We start from the raw sequence: 22,511 nt of genomic DNA on the forward strand, positions 1-22,511 counted from the left end.
TAATTCATGACAATAAACTTGTCAAGAAATGACAATATACTAATACGTATTAAAATATATTTTTATGACAAATTTTTTTAAAGGTTTCTATTTCTATCACAAATGTTAGTAATTGTTGTTAGCATTTTTTTTTTTTTTCATGTTGGATTTGATCCCTAGACATTTTACATTTTAAGTCCTCAAAATATTTGATCTTTTAGTTCAATTCAGTTCATCTACTCAATCCCGCAACTTATCAAAATATTTTTTTTAAAGAACTTATTAAAAAAATTGTAAAGGCAAAAAAGAATTTATCTTCATTTTAGTAAGCTTATTTATAAGGCTTAATAGCACTTTTATCCCCCTAACTATTCCAAAGTTGCGATTTTGGCCCCCTAAGAAAAAAAACTACAAAACGGCCCCCTAAGTTTTGCAACTGTAGCAGTTTTGGCCCCCCAAGACCAATTTTTGATAGAAATAAAATAAAAAAATAACACGTGGCACCTCACTTGGGGTGCCACGTTAGCATAGACTGAGTCAAAATTGGTCTTGAGGACCAAAACTACCACAGATGCAAAACTTATGGGGCAATTTTGTAGTTTTTTTCTTAAAAGGCCAAAATCACAACTTTGGGATAGTTAGGGGGCTAAAACTGCTATTAAACCTATTTATAATTGTGAGATCAATTTTGATCTTAATTAAGTGAGTTTTATGAAGTGAATCTTTGAAATAACTTGAATCTTCAAATATCAATTACTAAGAGCATCTATAGCGTTGGAACAAAATTTTTTTTTCTTAGCCACTAAATTGTGGTTTCAAGTATGTCATATAGGATTTAACAATCACTGGGTTTTTTTCTCCAATGCTAGAATTCAACATACTTTCTATTTTATTTTATGTAGGCCCTTTATATTTCTTCTTTCATTTTCGATTATACCTCTTCTCTCTCTCCTTTTTTTACATTTTCTATGTAGCCATAACTAGAACGTGTTCTAGTGGGAGAACAGTTCTCCACAGTATCATCCAGTTCACTGATCTCCAATGCATAGAACATAAAAATATGATCTTGTTTGCTAAGAAAACTGAGAAAGAACATGCGCTAAAGATGCTCTTAGTTAAGGAAAGTTCTTGTCATAAGTCAATCGTTTAGTTCCATGTGTTTAAACGAGTCTCACATGTACATATCATTTATTTTATAATTAATATTAAACAAACATTCAATATCTCTGGTCCAACACCTCAAAAAAACTATTAAATGGATCTCGAGAATAACTACATATCATTATTGGGAGATCATTAAGCAGACTGTGGTCAAAGCAGTTCTTCAATTTTTCACCAGTGGATGGATTCTTTCAAATTATAATGCTAAGTAACACCATTGTTTTAATTTAAAATACACCTAATGCAGACTCTGTTGACTAGTATAAGCATATTGCTCTAACAGATTTCAAGCATAAAATCATAACAAGATCTTGACAGATAGGTTATCTCAAATTCTTCCCTCAATAATATCTCAGGAACAAAGAGCTTTCATTCATGGAAAAAAACATTAGAGATTGTATCTTACTTGCTTCCGATGCAATCAATCTTCTTCATAATAAAAGCTTTAGAGGTAATGTGACAATGGAGATTGATGTATCAAAGGCTTTTGACACTCTTAACCGGAAGTTTCTTCTAAAGGTGCTAAGTTCATTTGGCTTCAACAACAAGTTTTGTCGTTGGATAAATGCAGTTCTCGATTCTGCTTATTTATAACAAGCAAAGAGGATATCTTCCTTGTAAGAGGGGGCGAGGAAGGAAACCCCCATTATCCGTTGTTATTTTGCATAGAAGATGTTCTCAACAAAGGTTTAACCAAAACTTGATTTCTACCATTTCCCTTTCTCTCAAGAGAGATACAAAAGTGAGTTATTCCCAATTGTTCACCAAAAGCAGGGCCGTTCCTGACGATTTAGAGGCATAGTTGTAATCTTGACAATTTTCATTAAAAAAAATAAAATAAAAAATACAACACCACTTATAGTGATAAATAATTTAGCTATGGTTAAATATATTAGCATTGGTTCAAACATGGCTTTTATCTACACACAAATAAACATTTAGCTATGAAAAAAATGACATTTTGTGACAGATTTTGTCGCAAGTAAAAGTGTTATTTTTTTTATCATACAACCTAACAATCATACTCTTATCCCTACTAAATATTTGAGGCCCCATAAATTGGAGGTCTAATTTCATAGAGCTCCTTGCTTTTGCCAAGGAACGACCCTGACCAAAAGTAATCCCTAATTTATTTCATTTTCCTCTCTCTGTTCCTCGATGACTTTCACTCAGGAACTCGCTATAGAAAGTTTCAATCGTTTCCCTAACGATTCATAACCACACAAGGTGTTCAAAATGTGTTTCCCAACCCTTGAACCACGCCAAAACGCTCACGACACAAAAACTCTATTGTTCAAGAGCCCTCGTTTCTGGCTCCGTTAGAATGTGTTCCAGCAACTCTATTGTTATAATAGGCATGATTCTAATCAAACTTCTAGTCCATAAACCATAATTCAAATAAAAGTAAGCAGAAAGTGACATGATACAATCTTTACTACATGATTCGAATCACACATGAACCTATTTCGAATCACATGCTCCAAAAAATTAAAAACAATGATTTTAACTTAAGCACATTCTCCATAATAATTAATGATAGTATAGACAATAGATAAATAACTATATCAAAAATAACAAAAATCATTTGTTGTTTTGTTAGGTGTAAAAACTCCTAAAAGGAAAACTAAAAAGGAACTAAGGAAGAATTTAATTATTGTAGAAAAAAACTTACTAATTACTCTGCTAATTATTTTTTTAGTAGTTGAAATTTTATTTTTTTTTCTTTTTGCTATGAGGAATAGGAGAAGCTTAAATGAAGGCAAGTAAAGTACTAACTCATTACATAGCTTTAACAGAAATTGCTCTATAGATCTTTCAGATTTGCTCAAAAACACCTCAATTTATCAGAATGTATCTTTCGATTGTACAAATATAACGAAATATACATTTCAATCAAAAGTACTTAAAATAAAGTTTTAAGAATAATTTTTTTCCATTAAAAATTATTCCTCGATCGACCTGTTTCAAGAGTAAGCAACCTAGGAACCTATAGAGCTAAACTTATTGACACTAATATCTGTGTTTTTGTTGCAAAACTACAAAACCCATGGCCTTGCGCCTCAATTAGGTCACACACCTTGACCTCCAACATCATTCAAGTTTTTTTTTTTTATTTGGCAGAGACATATATGACGGTGGTTTATCATTTGACGGTAGATTCTGCATAGATATTTGAATTTTGTAGTGCCCAAATTTTAAGTACTTTTATATATGTATCAAAGTAAATTGTTCAAACTTTATTTTCATAAAGTAAATTGGCTCACCCTTCTTTCACCCAAGCCACTTAATATTAAAGATAAGATGACTCAACAACAAATATATCCATACCACCCCTCAAAAAAATAAAAATATCCACACTTTTCTAGACATTAGTTTATGTCAAAAACTTGTAAAATAACCACCAAGTAACCTTACAACAAAAGAATGGTTCATCTTCAAAAAAAAAAAAAACAAAAGCATGGTTCAATTTCTTTGCTGGGAGTCTTTTCAGAATAATAATAAACAAATATTATTAAAAATATTAATAAAAATATTAAAAATGTCTGAGCCCAGGTTCGAACTGGGGACCTTTAGTGTGTGAGACTAACGTGATAACCAACTACACCACCCAGACAACTGATGTTATGGTCTTGATTATAACAGTTTTATAATAAACTAGATAATTATCACACAACAATACAACATGGTTTTCAATCTTTTACACACTCCTTGTGAAACTTCACTATTTTCCGGGAGAAATTTATTCTGTCAGAAGAAAAAGTATTTTTTCATTAAAATATTATTAAATTTTACAGTTTTCTTCTAACAGGATTAAATTCTACAGCTTAAAAATTACTAGAAGAGTGAATTCTACAGATTAAATTCTACAGCTTCTAGCACTAGGAGAATCAACATATTGACGGTAATCTGGGTTTCTGATGTATTCACAGAAGCATGGGGTTTGCTCCCTCAATTTGGAGCAACAAGCAGCTGAAGGTGCAGAATTGAAAAGAATTGCCCCAGCACATGGGAGCAATTCATTTGGGTCACAATTCTGAGCCTCAGCAATGGTAGCCACTTCAACCATAAGCACTACCATAAGCATCAATGCACACACAACCTTCATCTTCATCATTTTCACTACTTGATTTCTAATTAGCAAGTAATTGGAGAAATTTTAGAGTGAAGTATACTTGATTATGGCTATGTATTTATAGGCAGGGAAAATTACAATGGCTATATGGTTTGTTAATTCCGGATTAAATGAATTATTTAGCCGTCATCTTTTTTTTTGGTGGTGGTCGGGGTTCGAACCTCGGACCTTACATATTTTATGCATTGTCCATACCAACTAAGTTAAGCTCACGAGGACATTTAGCCGTCATCTGTCAATACGTACACAGTTTTTATTTTTAATATTTTTAATTATTTATTAACAAAATTTTAAAAAAAAACTGATATTTTGAAAATATTTATCGGAAAAAATTACACAGCATCTTATATGTTATTATTTGTATTTATATATTAGTAGAAAAATTTAGCCAAAATATGTAATTTATCTATACTATATAAAGAAAGTAGTATGGTTTGACTCTTTTGGACTGATTTTTTTTCTCTTTATAAAATTACTCTCGACTTTCAATATAAATAACACATAAAAATAGATACGAATAAATTCAAATATTAAAATAAAAATGTAACAAACACGATGTGGTATATATATGTCAAGTTTTTTCCTTTATCCTTGAAAGTGTAACAAATTAGATGAGTATATCTATACTTACTTTTTTATTATCCCAATTATACCCTTAAACTACTTTTCTATAATAAAGATTGTTGTTTGTGTCATTAAAAAAAATAAGAATTTAGATAATTTTTTTTTGTTATATTGTTGATGTCATTGAAATAGATAATCATGGTTAATATGATTTGTTACAATTTGAAAGCAAAAGACATTTATACTTTTACTTTTAATCAAAATCAAAATCAAAATTTCATAAAAAAACACCTTAATTAATTTTCAAACGTTTACGCAAGACGGGCACTCATGTGCCCATCTTTTCGCTATTATGAATAAAATTAGTTTACTTTCCTTCTTCATTTATAATATCATAGGTTAATCATTCGAGTTAACCGAGATGTACTCCCTTTGTCCCTTTTTATAAACATTCTTTGACATTTTTCACATATGTTAAAAAAACTAGTATTTGCCCCGTGCAACGCACGGGCAAAAAGCGGTTAATGTAGTAAATTGAATTATGGGTTCTTAAGAAAACAACGAAGTAAATAAGCTAAATTGTCGTTCATATAAATTAAATTATATAGTTACTCTACAACAACTAATAAATAAAACAATTGTCATAGTCATCTCAACTTTTAGCCTGTGTCCTACAATGTTGTATTTTACTCATGAAATGACCACAAAAAAGTCTCAACAATTAAATAGCTTATTAGCAAAGATAACAATCAAAATACGCCCTTGTGGACAATGAACATGGTAAGATGAGAGAGAAAATGATTGAAATAAAAAACATAATAACTAATTAAAGACATAAACTAAATACCTATACCCCCATGGTAAGATGAGAGAGAAAATAATTAAAATAAAAATCATAAACTAAATACCTATATCCCCATATTTGAAGAATATGAAAATTTAGACTTAAATCAAATACTTATAGCCTTTCTTGGTTTAGGGAATATAAAAATTTTAACTACCATCAAATACTTAGCCCCCCATGTATAAGAAATATTGATTTGTTTGAGGTTAGCATTGAAATATATATATGTGATTTATGTCGTATGCAAAGAGAGAAGAAGAGAGTGAGAGATTGAAAGTGTGGATATTTGAATTTGAGTTTTAACTGTGGGTGAAGTTTGTCATGTTTACAACTACTATCTTGTTGGATTAATGGACTGACAAAATAGGGAGTGTTTGTATCTTATTGAGAGAGTGGAAAACTGAAAATACACTATCCAGAGGAAGATTTTGTAAGTCTCCCATGTAATATTTTGCATCCTATTTTTTTTTTTTATACAGGGCCATGAATTTATCCAGAGTAAGGTTTTGCATATTTTCTTCAATATTTAGTTAACTTTCATATAACTGAAGAAGAGACTTATAGATTTACAGGAATATGAAACACAATCAATTATACAGTTCTAAGGAAGATGATTCCTTAAGCCTCTCGTGTTCTTTGGGGACATATTTTTGAAACTATCCAAACAAATGGTTAAACAAAAAATTGAGTCTTAAGATTTGGTCTACGTTTATAAAGATAAATTATAATAAAATAATTTTGTCTAAGTTTACAAAGATAAATTAAAACAAATGAAGTAAATGTTTACTCAAATTGAGGCCACTCTAATTTTGTTTCCATAATAGTTGTTTTCACTAACATCTCCATTTTCAAGATGAAGTATCTTTTATGTGATCACTACCATCTTCATTCTATGGTTGTAGTAAGATTATCTTTCATTTGTAAGAAAAACGATGTTAGCTTCCTTTGCTGCACCAGAAAAGACATAACTCAGTATATTGTAAAGATATTATATACTTCATACTTGACACAACCATCATCCTTTTTTATTTCTCACCAATTACATTCTATAATTTTGGTTCCAATATACCATACAAAATGGTATTCTCTTATTCACCTTACTACATTCTCCGGCTACATCACCTTGCAAACACAAAGTTCTACTAATAAAGGTGTATTCTATGATTTGATAAGGATGCTTGTCAAATATGATGTAGTTGTTGTCCATGCATTTTGTTACCAAAGAAATTCGATACCCATAACCATTCAACAATAAGAATAGTGATAATAATTACCCTACGGAGGAACCTTATATTAGTAGGCTGATAATGATCAATATAAAAAGTGTACATTTGGACTATTAAGTAGTAGTTACTTCAAGAAAACTAACATCAATAATAAAAACCATTAAACCAAAGTTTTCTTATTGGTTGGTTTCATCCCAATCATACTACAAATCTCCCATGCTGTGCTATGAAACTTGGCTCCCGAAGAAAAAGGAGAATCGCTAATAACTAAAAACAGCTGATCACCACGTTAAGCGGATAAAGAGTGAATCTAGTTTTTTTTTTACTTAATGTGAAAATTTATTCAATAATAAAGAAACATGAACATAATTAAGGAATATTCAATACTTATGGCTACCATAATTAATGTGTAAATCTAGAGAGTCTTCTATGGTTTCCATCATACTTCAAATGCACGTCTTTTGGCATGTTCTTCAACCTCTTCATGATATGAGATAAGCCAATCCACCATGGCTAGTTAAATCCAAACCTTCCATCTCTTTATCAGGGGAAGACCTAAGCAAATTCAATTTATGAAGAAGAAACATTGTTCCCATAGTAACACTCACCCAAGCAACAATAGCCAAAATCTGAAAAACATGTGCAGCCAATAATCTTCCACCACCTCCCAACAACAATCCATAAGGTCTATCAGGAGAACCAGCATAAACTTCATTAACATATTGTTTCTTAGCAAACAAAGCAGTGAAAATAATCCCCCAAGTACCACAGCCACCATGAAGTTGAGCAGCTTTAAAATGATCATCATAGTGAAATTTCTCAGCTAACAAATTGCATCCAATTAAAACCCAAGCAGCAACAAATCCACAAATAATTGCAGCCCATGGATCCACAACAGAACACCCTGCAATTATAGCAGCAAAACCACCAAGCAAACCATTACATACATCACTAACACTCCAATGACCTGTTTGCATACGTTTACCAAACAAAGTAGTGAGAGCTGCAGCACATCCAGCCAATGTAGTTGTGACAGCTGTCCTCCCAATAGCACTCCATTGACCATAGTAATGACCACTTTCACCATAAGCTTTCACAATATTAAGAAAAGAACCACGGTTAAAACCATACCAGCCAAACCAAAGTAAAAAAGTTCCCATAACAACTAAAGTACCACTATGTCCTCTAATTGGAACACTTTTACCCTCATGATCAAATCTACCAATTCTTGGTCCTTCAATAAAAGCACCCCAAAAACCAGCAACAGCACCAACTAAATGAACAAAACCACAACCAGAAAAATCAATAACACCAGAACCAAACAAAAGATTTTCAGACCGAACCGGACTACTCCAACCATCAGCAGACCAAAACCAATGAGCAACAATTGGATAAACTAAACCTATTAAAAACGACGAATAAATCAAATAAGAAACAAAGAGTGAATCTAGCTTTCTGAAAAGAAATGTGGTCTAGCTTTTTGAAAATAAAGAGTAAACAACTGATCTTCAAAAAAGATAATATGTCTCACTTTTTTTTTTTCAATCCATGTCGTAAAATATTGCTTACCTAAAAGATTTCAAGCAAGTGATCAGAAAACAGAGTAATAAGAGCCCATATTCAGCAAAAGGCTAATCTAATAAATAACAAAATGACATATTTAACAAAAGACTAATGTAAAAAGCGGGGCATATATGCAGATATGGCGTACTTGCATTTCTGCCCCGTGTTTTTGGAGGAGGGACTCAAACTAATAATGAATGAGTAAAAAATTTGTATTTATAAGGATCTTACATCTCAAGTTAAGTTTACAAATATAAATATTTATGTAAGGATCATGATTGCATCACTGATTTGCCACATGATATGCAGATGGTTGATTTTGTAAAAGAAGAATATTTCTTATATTTAATCAAGGCAAAAAAATAGGAGAAACACTCTACACATAAATTCACTTCAAATAGGAAAATATCATTCATAAAATGACTACTATTTGTGAAGTCAAGTTTAATTGTTAATACATATTGATAACAATTGGTCTCTCAAATTAATATACTAAAAACAATTAAGCTCAAAGTAAATACATATTGAGAAGCATGCATTTGTTTCACGACTTTGAACATGACTGTGCACTAAAAAATTCACTGGAAAGGGTCAAAAGATAAAAATTGAAGCATGGATTATGAAATAAGTTAAAGGAAACTTTAGTCATGACAGCCAACTTTAGATAAGGATTGATTAATAAGTTAAAGAAAACTGATAAGTGTCTCATCTACAATCTAATTTACATTAGTTTCTAGAAAATTGTTAACTCCTAATTTATGAATTGTTGTCTTCTGTGAGAAATAAAGCTATTAAGCTACTGATGACTATAGTAGCAACATCACAATATTATTTAAATCCATATGTTTGATTGAAGTATTGTTTCACAATTGAGAAGCAACATATAGGCAAATATAAGTTCTAAATTCTCTTAGCAATATACTTTTCAGAACAAAAAAAAATCAACAACTAAAACTATCGGAAAAACCGGGGGAAAACCAATCAAACTAACAAATCAATCACAAATATTGTGTTCAAGACAACTGCGCAGACTTGCAGTTCTGGATTTGGTGAACAAAAAGGGTCAAAATAACCAAGAAACCAACAAAGAACAAAAAAAATTAACGGACTTGATACACAGTGATTAGCGCAGAATCAAATTACCTACGAAACTGTTTGGACTGAGTCCCATTTTCGCTCGCCAACCTTCAATATCCAAAAGATAGAGCTCAACCTTGAATTGAAAGTGATATAAATTTGTTAGAGGCTATGCCACTATTCTGGGTTTTAATAGAGAAAAAAAGAAATGAAATATCAAAGGAATTAAAGTGATAGATTGGTTTTCATCAGTAATAGAAATTAAACTAACTATTTTAATCCTTTGAGAACCTTGTAATTAAATCATTTGCAGGACCTCGTACATCAAATTCTATCATTTGAAACAAAAACAGGGAGGAGTAGAAAAAAGTTCACATAAGTATTCCAATGCTACAATGAAGCTAATTTCCTAGTTAGTTAAAATCATAACTTAAAATTAAAGTTTCCACCTCAAGGTCCTACTCCTAGCTAGCTAAGATAATATGTCTCACTTTTTGTTTCAATTCATGTCGTAAAATATTTCTTATCTGAAAGATTTCATGCAAGTGATGAGAAAATAGAGCAATAAAAGTACATATTCAGCAAAAGGCCAATCTAAAAAAAAAAAAACCAAATGACATATTTAACAAAAGACTAATGTAAAAAATCACCAAATTACACATTCAATAGAACAATCCCAAATGTTAGTATTAAAAGATTGTGCTTTTTAGTTAAATCACCAAATAATACCTCAAAGTAGTGATTATACCCATGGATATCCAGAGCACCCTCTTACTTCTCTTTCCAACTACCATGTCTTTGCCTTTTTACTTGTGTTATTTTCCAATTATGCACAAACAGTATAATAAATCTGCAACAACATACACATAAAAGATATTGCATAAACCAAGAATCACTAAAAATTAAGAACCAAAGGAGTGCATAAAAATTAGCATAACAAATCTAGAACCACAAAACTTACTTGCTAACAACTCCATGGCAGACAAAGGAATCCTTTCTTCTCATTCCTGCAACATAAGCACATAAAGTCAAAATAGAAAACCATATATGGAAAACATGAGTATCTTCAAGAACACAAATCAATCCATAAAAAACAAAATATAACAATTTGAACACATTAAATATAACAATAACAATTGGTCTATCAAATTAATGTACTAAAACCAATTAAGCTCAAAGTAAATACATATTGAGAAGCATGTTGTTTCATGACTTTGGAAAGGCGTAAAAATAAGCAAAAATTAGGAGATCATTTACCTCAACGAAAGCATAAATCAAACCTGTGGAAAAAAAAAAATGTTTCAGACACAATAATCTAACATAATGTCAGGTTTACCTATGAATAATTTGTTCCAGAAGATAAAAATTGTACTCAAAACACAACAATGGATAATGAAAAATCAAAACTAAAACTCAAATGTCCATAATAAAAAAATCAATAATCAAAACACAATAATCTAAAATGATAAAATCACAAATAAAAATCCAAAGGAAAATTGAGGAGTGTATGCAGTACCTTATAATCCAATTACATGAAGCCATAGTTCAAGCTATTGATCGGAGTCGTCGTTTCCGATCTATAACAACAACAACAAACCAGAGGAAGAGAGGTAGAGAGAGTAAGAGAACAATTTGATAGTTTGTACATGAACATGAATTCAAAAACAAAAATGGATTTAGAATTCTTACCTCCGCCTCCTTTGTGCGCTTTTTTCGTAAAATCAACTTTGTTCCAATTCCGATCGATTTCTAATTCAGAATCGGTTTTGGCTTGTGATTGATATATGATAAGAAATTGTTGAAGAGAAGAGGAAGAAGAAGAAGAAGAAGAAGAAGAAGAAGAAGGAGAAGGAGAAGGAGAAGGAGGGAAGAGAGATGGATGAAGATTTGTGGTGAGTTTTTTGCAGAGAGAGAAAATAAGGGGGGATAGAGATATGTGATTCTGAATAATGGATAAAGAAGAGAATAGAGAGTAAGGAGGGAAATTTGAGAGATTCAAAATTCAAATTAAAGGAAGGATAAAAATGAGGATGAAAAGGGGAGAGGGATTCAGAAATTTGAATTTGAAGAAGAAAGAAGAAAGAGTACGTGTGTACTGTTTCTGTGAGAAAGGGACATTTTTTTTCCATTTCCTTCTAAGCCATTTATTGCTTCTGGAAAAAATGTCATATTGTCATGTGGGCCTAGATTAATTTGGGCTTACTTTCACGTTGGACTTTTGTTTCTTTCTGCAAAAATGGCCCGAAAGTGAGGTTTCTAAGAGGGAAAACAATGTATTCAAATTTCTATGCTTTAAATTGTGAACATATGAGGTAGCTTATGGTTTTTTGATCCAAATTACTAAAAGAGATGATAAAATGTACTTTACAATTTTGATGATTTGGCATTAGGGGGTTTAGAAGATGACACATTGGATTGGTGGTCTAAAAAAAGGAGGAGGCTTGTATATTATTAAGATTAAGATTGGTAGTGTAGTTACTGTTTGCACATGTTATTACTTTTACTAAATTAACCTTTATGTATAGATAGATGTATTTACAATTGACTTTTTATATTTGAAAACAAAGTACTACTATTGATGAGTTATGTTTGAAAAAAAATACATCTAGTAGCTTCAAAACAACTTATATTTAAGGGTAATCTCTCTCTGTTTATAATTAATAACGGAAAGAGTATGAAAAGGTTAATCTTTCTTCCTTGCGGACGCTAGATTTGTATCAACCAAGTTGGCGATTCAGAAAAACTATAGCTTTAAGATATTAATCTTTACTTTTATATATATATATATATATATATATATATATATATATATATATATAGGGGTTTGCTAGGATACACCCACTAGTTTTTATTAAGGTGTGTTTTAGCAAAGATATAACTAAAAAGTTGTTAAATACACCTTAAGGTGAATGTTGTTAAAACACACCTTCTAAAAAATAAGTGGGTGTATGTTAGCAACTCCTATAGGCATTTGCTAGGATACACCCACTTATTTTTTAGAAGGTGTGTTTTAGCAAGTTATAACTAAAAAGTAGTTAAATACACCTTAAGGTGTAGCTTGCTAAAACACTCCCACATAAAAACTAGTTGGTGTGTTCTAGCAAATCCCATATATATATAGGGGATTTTTGTCTGTGTCCTATTGCGCTTCCAAGCATCTCGTGAAAATAAAATTTGGAAAGAGCTGTGGTGGCGATTCGCAGACCTCTATGGCACAACCACTCAATTTGTCACCCCTTTTCTACATCTTTTTCTCTTTCTTATATGCCTTTCCCGATCTATTTTCTTTTTTGAATCTGAGTTATTCCATTCTTTCTATTGATCTCTGTAATTGGTAGATGGGGAGAAGAAGGAGAAAAGTCGGAACTGGAATGGAGAGAAGAAGGAGAAAAAAATAATCCCAGGTAGAGAGAAAGGAGAGACCACATAAAAATTTGAACCGTTAAGATTGATCTAAGGGTCATGATTTAACCCTCTCATCCTCTCATTATAAGAGTGCTCTCATTTGAAACACCCTCTATATATATATATATATATATATATATATATATATATATATATATATATATATATATATATATATATATATATATATATATATATATAGAGGATGTATATTATGAGAATGACAATCTTATATGAGAATGATGAGAATGATCATCAACCATTAGATCAAAAATAATTGGTTGAGATTAAAAAGTCACATATATATATATATATATATATATATATATATATATATATATATATATATATATATATATATATATATTGCATGAACCAGTGATCATCTCTTGATCACGCGAATTAGGTCATCGATTCAAAATGAGAAGTTAAAAACATGCATACTTGTATTTAAATTATATGGAATGTATAATAATTTTTCCTTTTGAATTAATGACCTAGTGATTATATTTTTAATAAAAAAAATTAGTTGAACATTTTTTTAGTTTTCACTAGAGTTAATCGTATTCGAGTTATATCAAACACTGAATATAGATACTTCTCTAAGCTGAGATTATAAATAATTTAAAAAAAATTATCATAAATAAAAGTTGATATCATTTTTACTTAAAAAAAATAAATTTATTATAATTATAAATATTTTCATCTAGATAATTTTATTTTACTTATTGCCTAACTATAAATGCTTGTCAAAAATAAATAAATACTTTTAAAAATAATTATAAATATTTTTTCCAAGACCCAACAGTACAATCTTGTTTAACTATCATATATATGTTTTTAAATAATTATAATATTTAACTTAGTTGGTATGGACATTATACAATATTAATAGGGGTCGACATTCGAACCCTGGACATTTCATTTATTCATTTTAAAAATGAATTTCTAATCACTAGATTACTTTATAAAAAAAATTATATCAATATATTTTTTAAGGTTAAATATGTTTTGGTCCCTGTAAAATATATCAACTTTATGTTTTAGTCCTTTTAATAAATTTCTTTGATTTTTAGTCTCTCAAAAGTTTTCCATCTTCACTTTTGGTCTCTCTGTTAGAGTAAACTCATATGTAGAATTCATATTTTTGAATAAAATATTATGATATTATAAGAATCTATCCAAGAAAAATATAGATTTTTTTAACAAAACATGAATTAAATATAAATTTTTATGCTTTTGGTAGGTAAAAATTCATATTTAATTCATGTTTTATTGAAAATTTCTTTCTTTTTTTTTAGAGATTTTTATTGTATTTTACACAATTTAGTTAAAAAAAATACAAATGTTATACATGAATTGACTTAAAAATAGGGACTAAAAGTGGTGATTAAAATTTTTAGGGTAGTGTTAACTTGTGCCCTTAGGGCACATGTTAAGAAACTCAAAAGAAGAAATATTCTTTAAAATTTTGTGCATTCAATTCATTAAAAAGTTAAAGATTAAATACAATGCACACATTCCAATAAATAATTTCTATATTTAAATCATTAACTTGGACCTTAAGGACACAAGTTAACATTTCCCAAAATTTTATATGGATTAAAAGTCAAAGAAAAATATTGATATATACACCCTCCGGTCACTAATATAAGCAAAAGTTTGATTTTTAGATTCATTCATTAAATGACGTATGTAGCCTATAATAAAGTCTACATACGTCATTTAATGAATGAATCTAAAAATCAAATTTTTGCTTATACTAGTGACTGGAGGGTGTATAGGCCAAACACATATTTGACCAAATTTTTTATATCACGTTGGTTTTAACTTTTAGCACGTTTGTTTGACAATGTATAAAATAGTATAGCTATAATGTAGCTACGCTTAATCGTACATAAATTTACAGTATTAGTCAATAGCCATTACCACTCCTATAGCTATATGCTACTACTCCTATATAGCTATATGCTACACCATAAGGTCATTATTTTAAACAAAAATCAATATTTTAAATTCATTCAATTAAAAAATATATAATTTTTATTATAGATCACATATATCATTTAACGAATAAATCTAAAATGTTGATTTATTGTTATAACAGTGACCGAAAATATATATAAATTGAGAGTCATCTGACCACATATATCATTTAACGAATAAATTTAAATTATTGATTTATTGTTATAATCGTGACCGAAAAATATACTCCATCCGTTTCAAAATGAGTGTCACTTTAGGCAAAAAAATTTGTTTCAAAATGAATGTCGCTTTACATTTCCAATACAACTTTAATTTTTTTTCTTCCAACTTTACCCTCTCAAACTTTTCTCTCACACAATTTTCAATGCAACTTTAAGTTTGTCTTTTTCTAATAAAGTAAGGACAGTTTAGTAAAAGTGTTATATCCAATGATTATTTCATTCCATTTCTTAATCTGTGTGCCAAAGCCTAAAACGACACTCATTTTGAAACGGAGGGAGTATATAACTTGAGAGTCATCTGGCCCCACAGTACTTTGAGTTTGGTTTGAGTTGACTTGCATAGCTCTTGAAAATACAGAGCAAAATAAAAGAATTCTCTTTAAACGAGTATAGAATCCGTAAATCGCACGGCTAAGCATATACAGTCTCCGGTCATTAATATGAACAAAAATTTCATTTTTAGATTCATTCATTAAATGACGTACGTAGTCTATAATAAAGATTACATACGTCATTTAATAAATGAATTTAAAAATCAAACTTTTGTTTATATTAGTGACCGGAGGGTGTATGTGATTAATTAATTATTATAAAATATATGGTATTGTTAGTTATAGCTTTAAATTTTCTCTGTTTCTAAATGTGGTGCATTGATTTTATATGCAACTTGCGAGACAGATGTATCTAACTTTTATGTGTTAATAAAATACTATTTTCGTCTTAAAATAATAGTCGTTTAAAATTTTTATAAGATCTTTAAAAAATAATTAGTTGTGTTGATTTTAATGGTAAAATTAGTTTTATTAAATATCTTTATTAATAGTAGTTAGTACAGTAGTTAAATTTGATGAATTTCAATAAATAAGAGTATAATTGTGGGAAAAATATAAATGCTATATTGATATTTTAAGGTGGCAATTATTTTGAGACTAAGAAAAAAATGTTAAAGAGACAATTATTTTAAGACGGATGAAGTATAAAAAATAACATTAATTAACAGTTGTATTTATAAAGTATATATTCTTGTTGCTGTAACAAGTAAAGAGTTTTTTTTTTTTTTAAAGGAGTAACAAGCAAAGAGTTGTTCAATAAAAATCATATCCATGCGGTATTAACTATATAATAATTCATGGTTCCTTATATCAGCATTTTCTTCAGTTTGGAGGTTTTGGGGGTTTTTTCCAACAAGTCTCGTTTGACTTTTACTATTATTTGGATTTCAACTCTTTTTACTATATGGAAGGACCGCAATATGATGCATTTTCACAATAAATCAGAACAACTGCTATCTTTATTGGAAAATATTAAACTTCAAGCATTTTGGTGGTTTAAATCTCGTTATGTTGTTTTTGAGTATTCGGTTTGGAGGTTAAATCTTTTATTATGTTTTTAGGTTGTGACATAATTTTATTCTTCTTGAGTACTTTGTGGTAGCATGTGGATCGTCTTATTGTAATTTTTGAAAACTTTAGCTTCCTTTAGTACACCTTGTGCTACAAGAGTTTGTGTTAGTTTTATAATATTTTGTTTAGCTTCTTAAAAAAAAACTATATTATAATTCATAAATTTTATCAGTGTCAATTTTGTGGACCTATAAAAAAAAACTATTTAGAGTTAGAAAAAAATACAAATGAATTAAAAAATAAAAGTATTAAAATATATATACTTAATCATAATAAATTTTTATATTTATCTATAACAAATTATTCATTCGTGTTTTTTTATGTTTGTTAATGACATGTAATATGGGTTCTATCTTTACATAAAAAATGATTTTTCACAAATGTATATTAGTATTATTTTATAAGAAAAGAATACATATTATTTTAAAATAAAATGTCTTTTCTTAAAAACAATCAAAACACATTCCGTATAAAAGAAAACACATTTTTTTGTGGTGAATTTAACCTCATTTTAGCTTTTTGACTTTATTAACATAGCCTATGTACAACTACTAAGTAGCCTCGTTAATGAGGTGGAATTTTCCTAGAGGTTTTTCTTCTTTTTGGCTTGTTGTTTTAATTAATAGATTTACAATTGTGCCATAATTGAAAACCCTATTATTCAATTTTCTAGCGTTTTTGGGAAACGTTTCATGTAGAAATGTTTTCCAAAAAGTGAAATAAACATATTTTCTCTCTCATTTTGTGTTTTAAGTGAAAATGAAAACAGAAAACAACGCAAGTAAACATCCCCTTAGTTTGTTTTTCCTATTTTTTTTCGCTCTCTTGATTTTGTTTATCGTTGTAATTGCTTGTACTTTTGTTCAGTTTTTTTTTGACACGCCTTGTGCTGGGAGGAATTATCGTTGTTGGCTAATATAGTATCATTTTGGCTTTAAAAAACTAATTATTTTATAAAAACAAAAGGATCATAAAAAATCTTCTTATTATAAAAGCTTATTAGGTTAAGCTTTTGTCTAACCCTAATCACAGCTTCTTTTTTTTTCCTCCTTTGCAAAGCTTCATTTATTGCTTTTTTTTTTCCGTAGCGATAAATGAGTTTATGAGGGATTTTGCCCCCCTCCCTTTCCATCTCCTTTTAAAAGTTGAACCAAACACAAAAAGTTTAAAATATTTCATCCCATTTCCTCCAAAAATCTCGAATCAACCATACCCTTACGAGGGTCTATCTAATAGGTACGAGATTAACGACATGTTTGCTATGAATTAAAATAAAAGTTATTTTTAAAATTGAATAATTTAAAGCTTATATTTTAGAGATTTTTTTTTTACAAAAAATCAGAGTTTGTTTTATGTTTGTTTATCGTAATAAAAATCATTTTTTTAAAAAATATATAATTTAAATTGTTTGGATACAACTATATAAAAAAAAATTGTTACAAAATAAGTTTAATCTTTTCAAACTTATTTTCTCTCTCCTCTAAAAAAACAATTTTTTAAAAGCTACTCTTGACAACTTATAATTTGAAGATGTTTTTAGATTTTGTTTTTTAATTGTAACAAACACATTTTAGAAGATTTAACTGGTATAATAGTTTATTTTGATATTAGGTAGTATAATTAGTCAAAAATTTATCATTAAATAAGTTTTTAAATTCAACTATTTATACATATTTAATATAATAAAATTATTGAAAAGGTCAATAAACATATTATTTTAATCACAACCTTCAAAATTTATGATAACAGGTTCGATCTCTGACTTTTGTGTATAAAGAAAATTCAGTTGAAATAAGTTAATTCACCATCCCTTACCACCATCTTCATCACGTCCGGGTGGATCTCCTACGTAGGAGTCCTAGCCTCTCTGACACAGAATAGACACAGTCATGCGCCTCCTGCTCTGCCACATCGACGAACGATGGAAATGAAAGTTCTAACATGCGGCTGAAAAGTGTGGGAGACGCAATTAGTTGCTTGGAGTCGGATAATTTGGTAAACTTAGAGTAGTGATATATGTACATCCATTTGAAGACAACTTTGATGACAACCTTGATTTTCTCTCCTCTTATTGGTCAAAAACAATGGAGAGAGAAAAAGGAAGAGTGAGAAAAAGAACATAATGTGAGTATGAGAGAGAAAGTTGTCCAAAAGTTGTCACAAAATGGTTGTACAAATATCATTTCTCGTAAACTTATGAGTCAAATAATTAACACACTTTAAAATTTTCATGGACGACTCTTAAATCATCTTTTATTGGTACAAAGAGTCCATCTCTTCTTTCCTTTTAATTGTAATTGGTGGTTTTTATTTTTGGTTTAATGGTACTTTTGGTCCCTGTATTTTGCCTTTTTTTTACAAAAATGGTTCCTATTACAAAAATGGTTTAATGACTAACAAAACCACAATTTTGTCCTAATTATTTGACACACCTCAACATATTTTAACCCTTTTATAACAAAAATCATATTTAGAAGAGAAGGAAAATAACAACCAAAAGATTGAGATTATTCTGTAACAAAATATTACTTTTATATAGTTGTATCTAAACAAACAAAATTTATTTACCAAAAATGATTTTATTACGATAAACAAACACAAAATAGATTCTGATTTTTTATAAATCTCTGAATGATTCCAAATTATTTTTATTTTAATTCATAACAAAGATTTCATATGAGGTTGTTTATTATAACTTAAAAAAACAGTTTAAAGATCATTGTATTGTACTCCCTCCGTTCCTTTTTAAGTGTCTTTTTAGGGTGGATTATTCGTTCCTATTTAACTGTCTTTTTGGTATTTTAAGGGTATGATTTGTCAATTATACCCTTTGTCAATTACTTTTATCTTTTTCAGTAAAACTAATTATTGCTATCTATTTGGAAAATTAATGTTTGTTTTTTTTTTTAAACAAAATTTGTTTCTTGTTATCTTCAAATTTAAACAAAATTTTGTTCCAAACAATGGTTTCAAGAAGAGTTAAAATTCTATAAACAAGATGAGTAACTATTGTTAAAAATTTCAAGTGTGACTCTAGCATTAGTTGAAGCCTTAACTTTGATTAAAGAAGTTGGAAGAAAGTTAATTTTTCTTAACTTTTGATAAATGTGAAGTTGAAATAATTTTAATATTGACTTACAATAATTAAAAAGGTGTGCACAATATTTAAAAAATTGAAAATTGTTTGTTATGAGAGAGAGAGAGTGCGCAAAAAAATAGGAATTTTTTGGAGAAAAAGATAATAATTGTTTGTTACGGGAGAAACATAACATATTAAATTCATTGAAAAGATAAAGTGTGTGAAATAGGAATTTATTGGTGGATTAAAATGAGGGTATAATATGAAGAAAATGTGCAAAAATACACATCGCTATTTCTGTGTTAATTGTAACACCCTATTTCTAATAAGCGGTAAAACGCGCGAATATACTAACATATTCTAGAAATAGATGCTACGTCTTCGAATAAACCACAAATCATACATGCATAAAGATCATGTTACACAACATAGCAGCGGAACAACATATAATTCATAAACATATCTGGATCTTCAAACTAAATACAACTGTATCCTCCAAATCTCAAACAACAGAATATCTCAACAACTCCAAAATACAAAGTCAAATAAACAACATGCAATGACTATCCTAGATCAGAGCCCTAATCTAGACACTTGCATGAAAAAGAGGAAATCCACTCCTCGGCATCAATACGCAACAACTAAGCATCCTGCACTCCATCTACCCGTCCATACGGAAAGGTAGGTGGTAAACCACTGAGGGTTAGCATTACATCATCATAATCCATATAAGATTAACAAGAACTTTGAAGATGAAAGATATAATCAAGGATAAAGAATGACAATTCATACATAGTTCCTCAATATTCACAACATATAAGCAATCCAAGATCATTCAATATCATTATATCAAGTTCATATCCACAAGTGTATCATACACATATCACAACCTCACCTTGTCAATCAACAATTAACAATTCAATCCGCAAGTACAATTAGCAATAATCAACCATTCAAAACACATCTTAATGCAATTCAATCCACCAACAGTTTATGCAATGTCTCTAGACTCATCTAGATGCATGTGGTACCAAACACCTCAAGGTCGTCACCTTCGATGCAACAAAAACATCGTAATCACCTCAATTGGATATAAAATCCACCACCATCAGTCATGTATGCATGAACATATGACCCAACTACAAATGCATATGTTCACACAAACAATAATCACCTCACCATCACCAAAACTTGTATATATGCAATTAACAACAATTCACCACCACATAACATATATACAATTGCCGACAACATCCACAACACAAGCAACATATAGTTGTCACACAAATATACACCACCAATCATCTCCATATATGTGATATCAAATATCCATAAGGATTTACAAGTCAATTGATTCTCAAAAGTCATCTTTAGTTAAGTTCGTCTCTCAAAATCACAACATTAAGTTAATTGAACACTTTGAGTCAAAACCAAGTAAACAAGCTCAATTGCCTATGCCATGTATTCTCACAAGTCACTTATGGTGCAGTAGAGGATACATAAGCATTTCTTCGGCCAAATACGAAGAATTCATAAAAATCACAAAGTTCGTCTCACCGAAACACTTTTCAAGAATTTTTCCATTTTCTAAGCAAAACAAGTTAAATCCCTCACATCATAGTTTAAATACTACTAAACACCTTAATTGAACTCATAAAAATAAGTTTGAAGTTTGGAAACAATCCAAAGGGTTTGGGTCGATTTAGAAATAGTTATGCGGATTTTTCGTAAAATTTCACCAAGAACACCTTGGAGTATTTCCCTCATAACTCAAAAACCAAGAATCATTTTCAAGTCAAACCAAAGCCATTGGAAAGCTAACAAAATTATCTACAACTTTCATGTTTACACCGAAAGCCAATTCAAAACAGAAACAAGGGAAAAAGACGCAAGAACGCGAAACAGGGGATGCTGCCACTGTGCAGCTCGCCGTGGCGAGTAAATCTACTCGCGAGGCGAGTAAGCATCACCGAAAGCACCTCCTGCTCGCCTCCAACTCGCCTCCCACTCGCTGTGGCGAGTTGGGACAGTCCTGTTACGAGAAAAACTCACTTTTTCACCCCAAAACCCCAATTTTGACTTCCCAAAGCTCAAATTTGATCCAAAAGTTTGTCTAAACATTTCTAAACATGAAAAGACACTCAATTCCATATAAAATTTGCCCCAAAACATTCTCTAAACAAAAATCATCATTTGACCCATTTTTCATCAAATATTCAAAAACAACACAAGGTCATATCAAACTCTCCAATTATGATTACCCAATGTTTTAATCATCAACAACAACATCTATCAACAACAACAGCAGCTAAACATCATGAATTCACCAACAATTCATCACAACAACATCTCATATCACCATTTTTGGGCAAAAATGCAAAGTATACATATAACCACAACTTAAGCATGTAATTTCATCATCAACAACTCAATTAACATTTAATTTACATACCCAAACATTGCATCAAAACATGAACACGAATTTACAATCAATTAGGTTTAATTCATCAATTTCATAAAATGGGTAAAAAGGAAAAGAGATGAATTATGGTTGAAACCTAACCCTCTTACCTCTAACACCAAGAATCTCTAACCAAAGCTTCAATTTAGCTCCTAGATGATGAATCCCCTCTTCAAGCTCTAACCCTTGTTCTTCCCTCTAGCCTCTATCTCTTCTCTTCTCAAATGAAATGAAATAAAAATGTTTGTAAACCTAATTCTCACCAACACTAGAGTTTATATACTAGCTCTATTCAAGTGGGCTTATTTCTTAAACCTTAATGGGCCTAACCCATTTCTATTCTAACACTCAAAATGTCACTACTCACTTACCGGTAAAATATAACACTAACGGTCACTTAACGGTAAAT

At 29.8% G+C, this 22,511-nt stretch overlaps 1 protein-coding gene and 1 non-coding gene across 4 annotated transcripts; both read right to left on the reverse strand.

Annotated features, from left to right (window-relative positions):
* Positions 1 to 3,680: 3,680 nt before the first annotated feature.
* On the reverse strand, positions 3,681 to 3,754 carry TRNAV-CAC (transfer RNA valine (anticodon CAC)). Its single transcript has one exon. It is a non-coding gene; the product is annotated as a tRNA-Val (tRNA).
* A 3,277-nt stretch (positions 3,755 to 7,031) lies between these two features.
* Positions 7,032 to 11,711, reverse strand: LOC146909090 (ammonium transporter 1 member 4-like). Of its 3 annotated transcripts, none has more exons than XM_085730521.1 (7): positions 11,237 to 11,650; positions 11,064 to 11,124; positions 10,805 to 10,827; positions 10,509 to 10,554; positions 10,296 to 10,397; positions 9,614 to 9,683; positions 7,032 to 8,309 (listed from the first exon to the last, which is right to left on the reverse strand). In XM_085730521.1, the coding sequence occupies exons 6-7, from the start codon at positions 9,639 to 9,641 to the stop codon at positions 7,390 to 7,392; spliced, it is 948 nt and encodes a 315-aa protein (XP_085586647.1). In that variant the 5' UTR covers positions 9,642 to 9,683; positions 10,296 to 10,397; positions 10,509 to 10,554; positions 10,805 to 10,827; positions 11,064 to 11,124; positions 11,237 to 11,650; the 3' UTR covers positions 7,032 to 7,389. The 3 variants fall into 3 exon arrangements, with proteins under 3 accessions (XP_085586647.1, XP_085586646.1, XP_085586648.1); XM_085730520.1 differs by having other exon boundaries at positions 10,277 to 10,397; XM_085730522.1 differs by lacking the exon at positions 10,805 to 10,827 and having other exon boundaries at positions 10,277 to 10,397; positions 11,237 to 11,711.
* Between the last annotated feature and the right edge of the window lie 10,800 nt (positions 11,712 to 22,511).

Source organism: Medicago sativa, chromosome 7 (genome assembly GCF_051527215.1).
Source record: "Medicago sativa cultivar Bolivia chromosome 7, Bolivia_mono, whole genome shotgun sequence".
Taxonomy (NCBI): domain Eukaryota; kingdom Viridiplantae; phylum Streptophyta; class Magnoliopsida; order Fabales; family Fabaceae; genus Medicago; species Medicago sativa.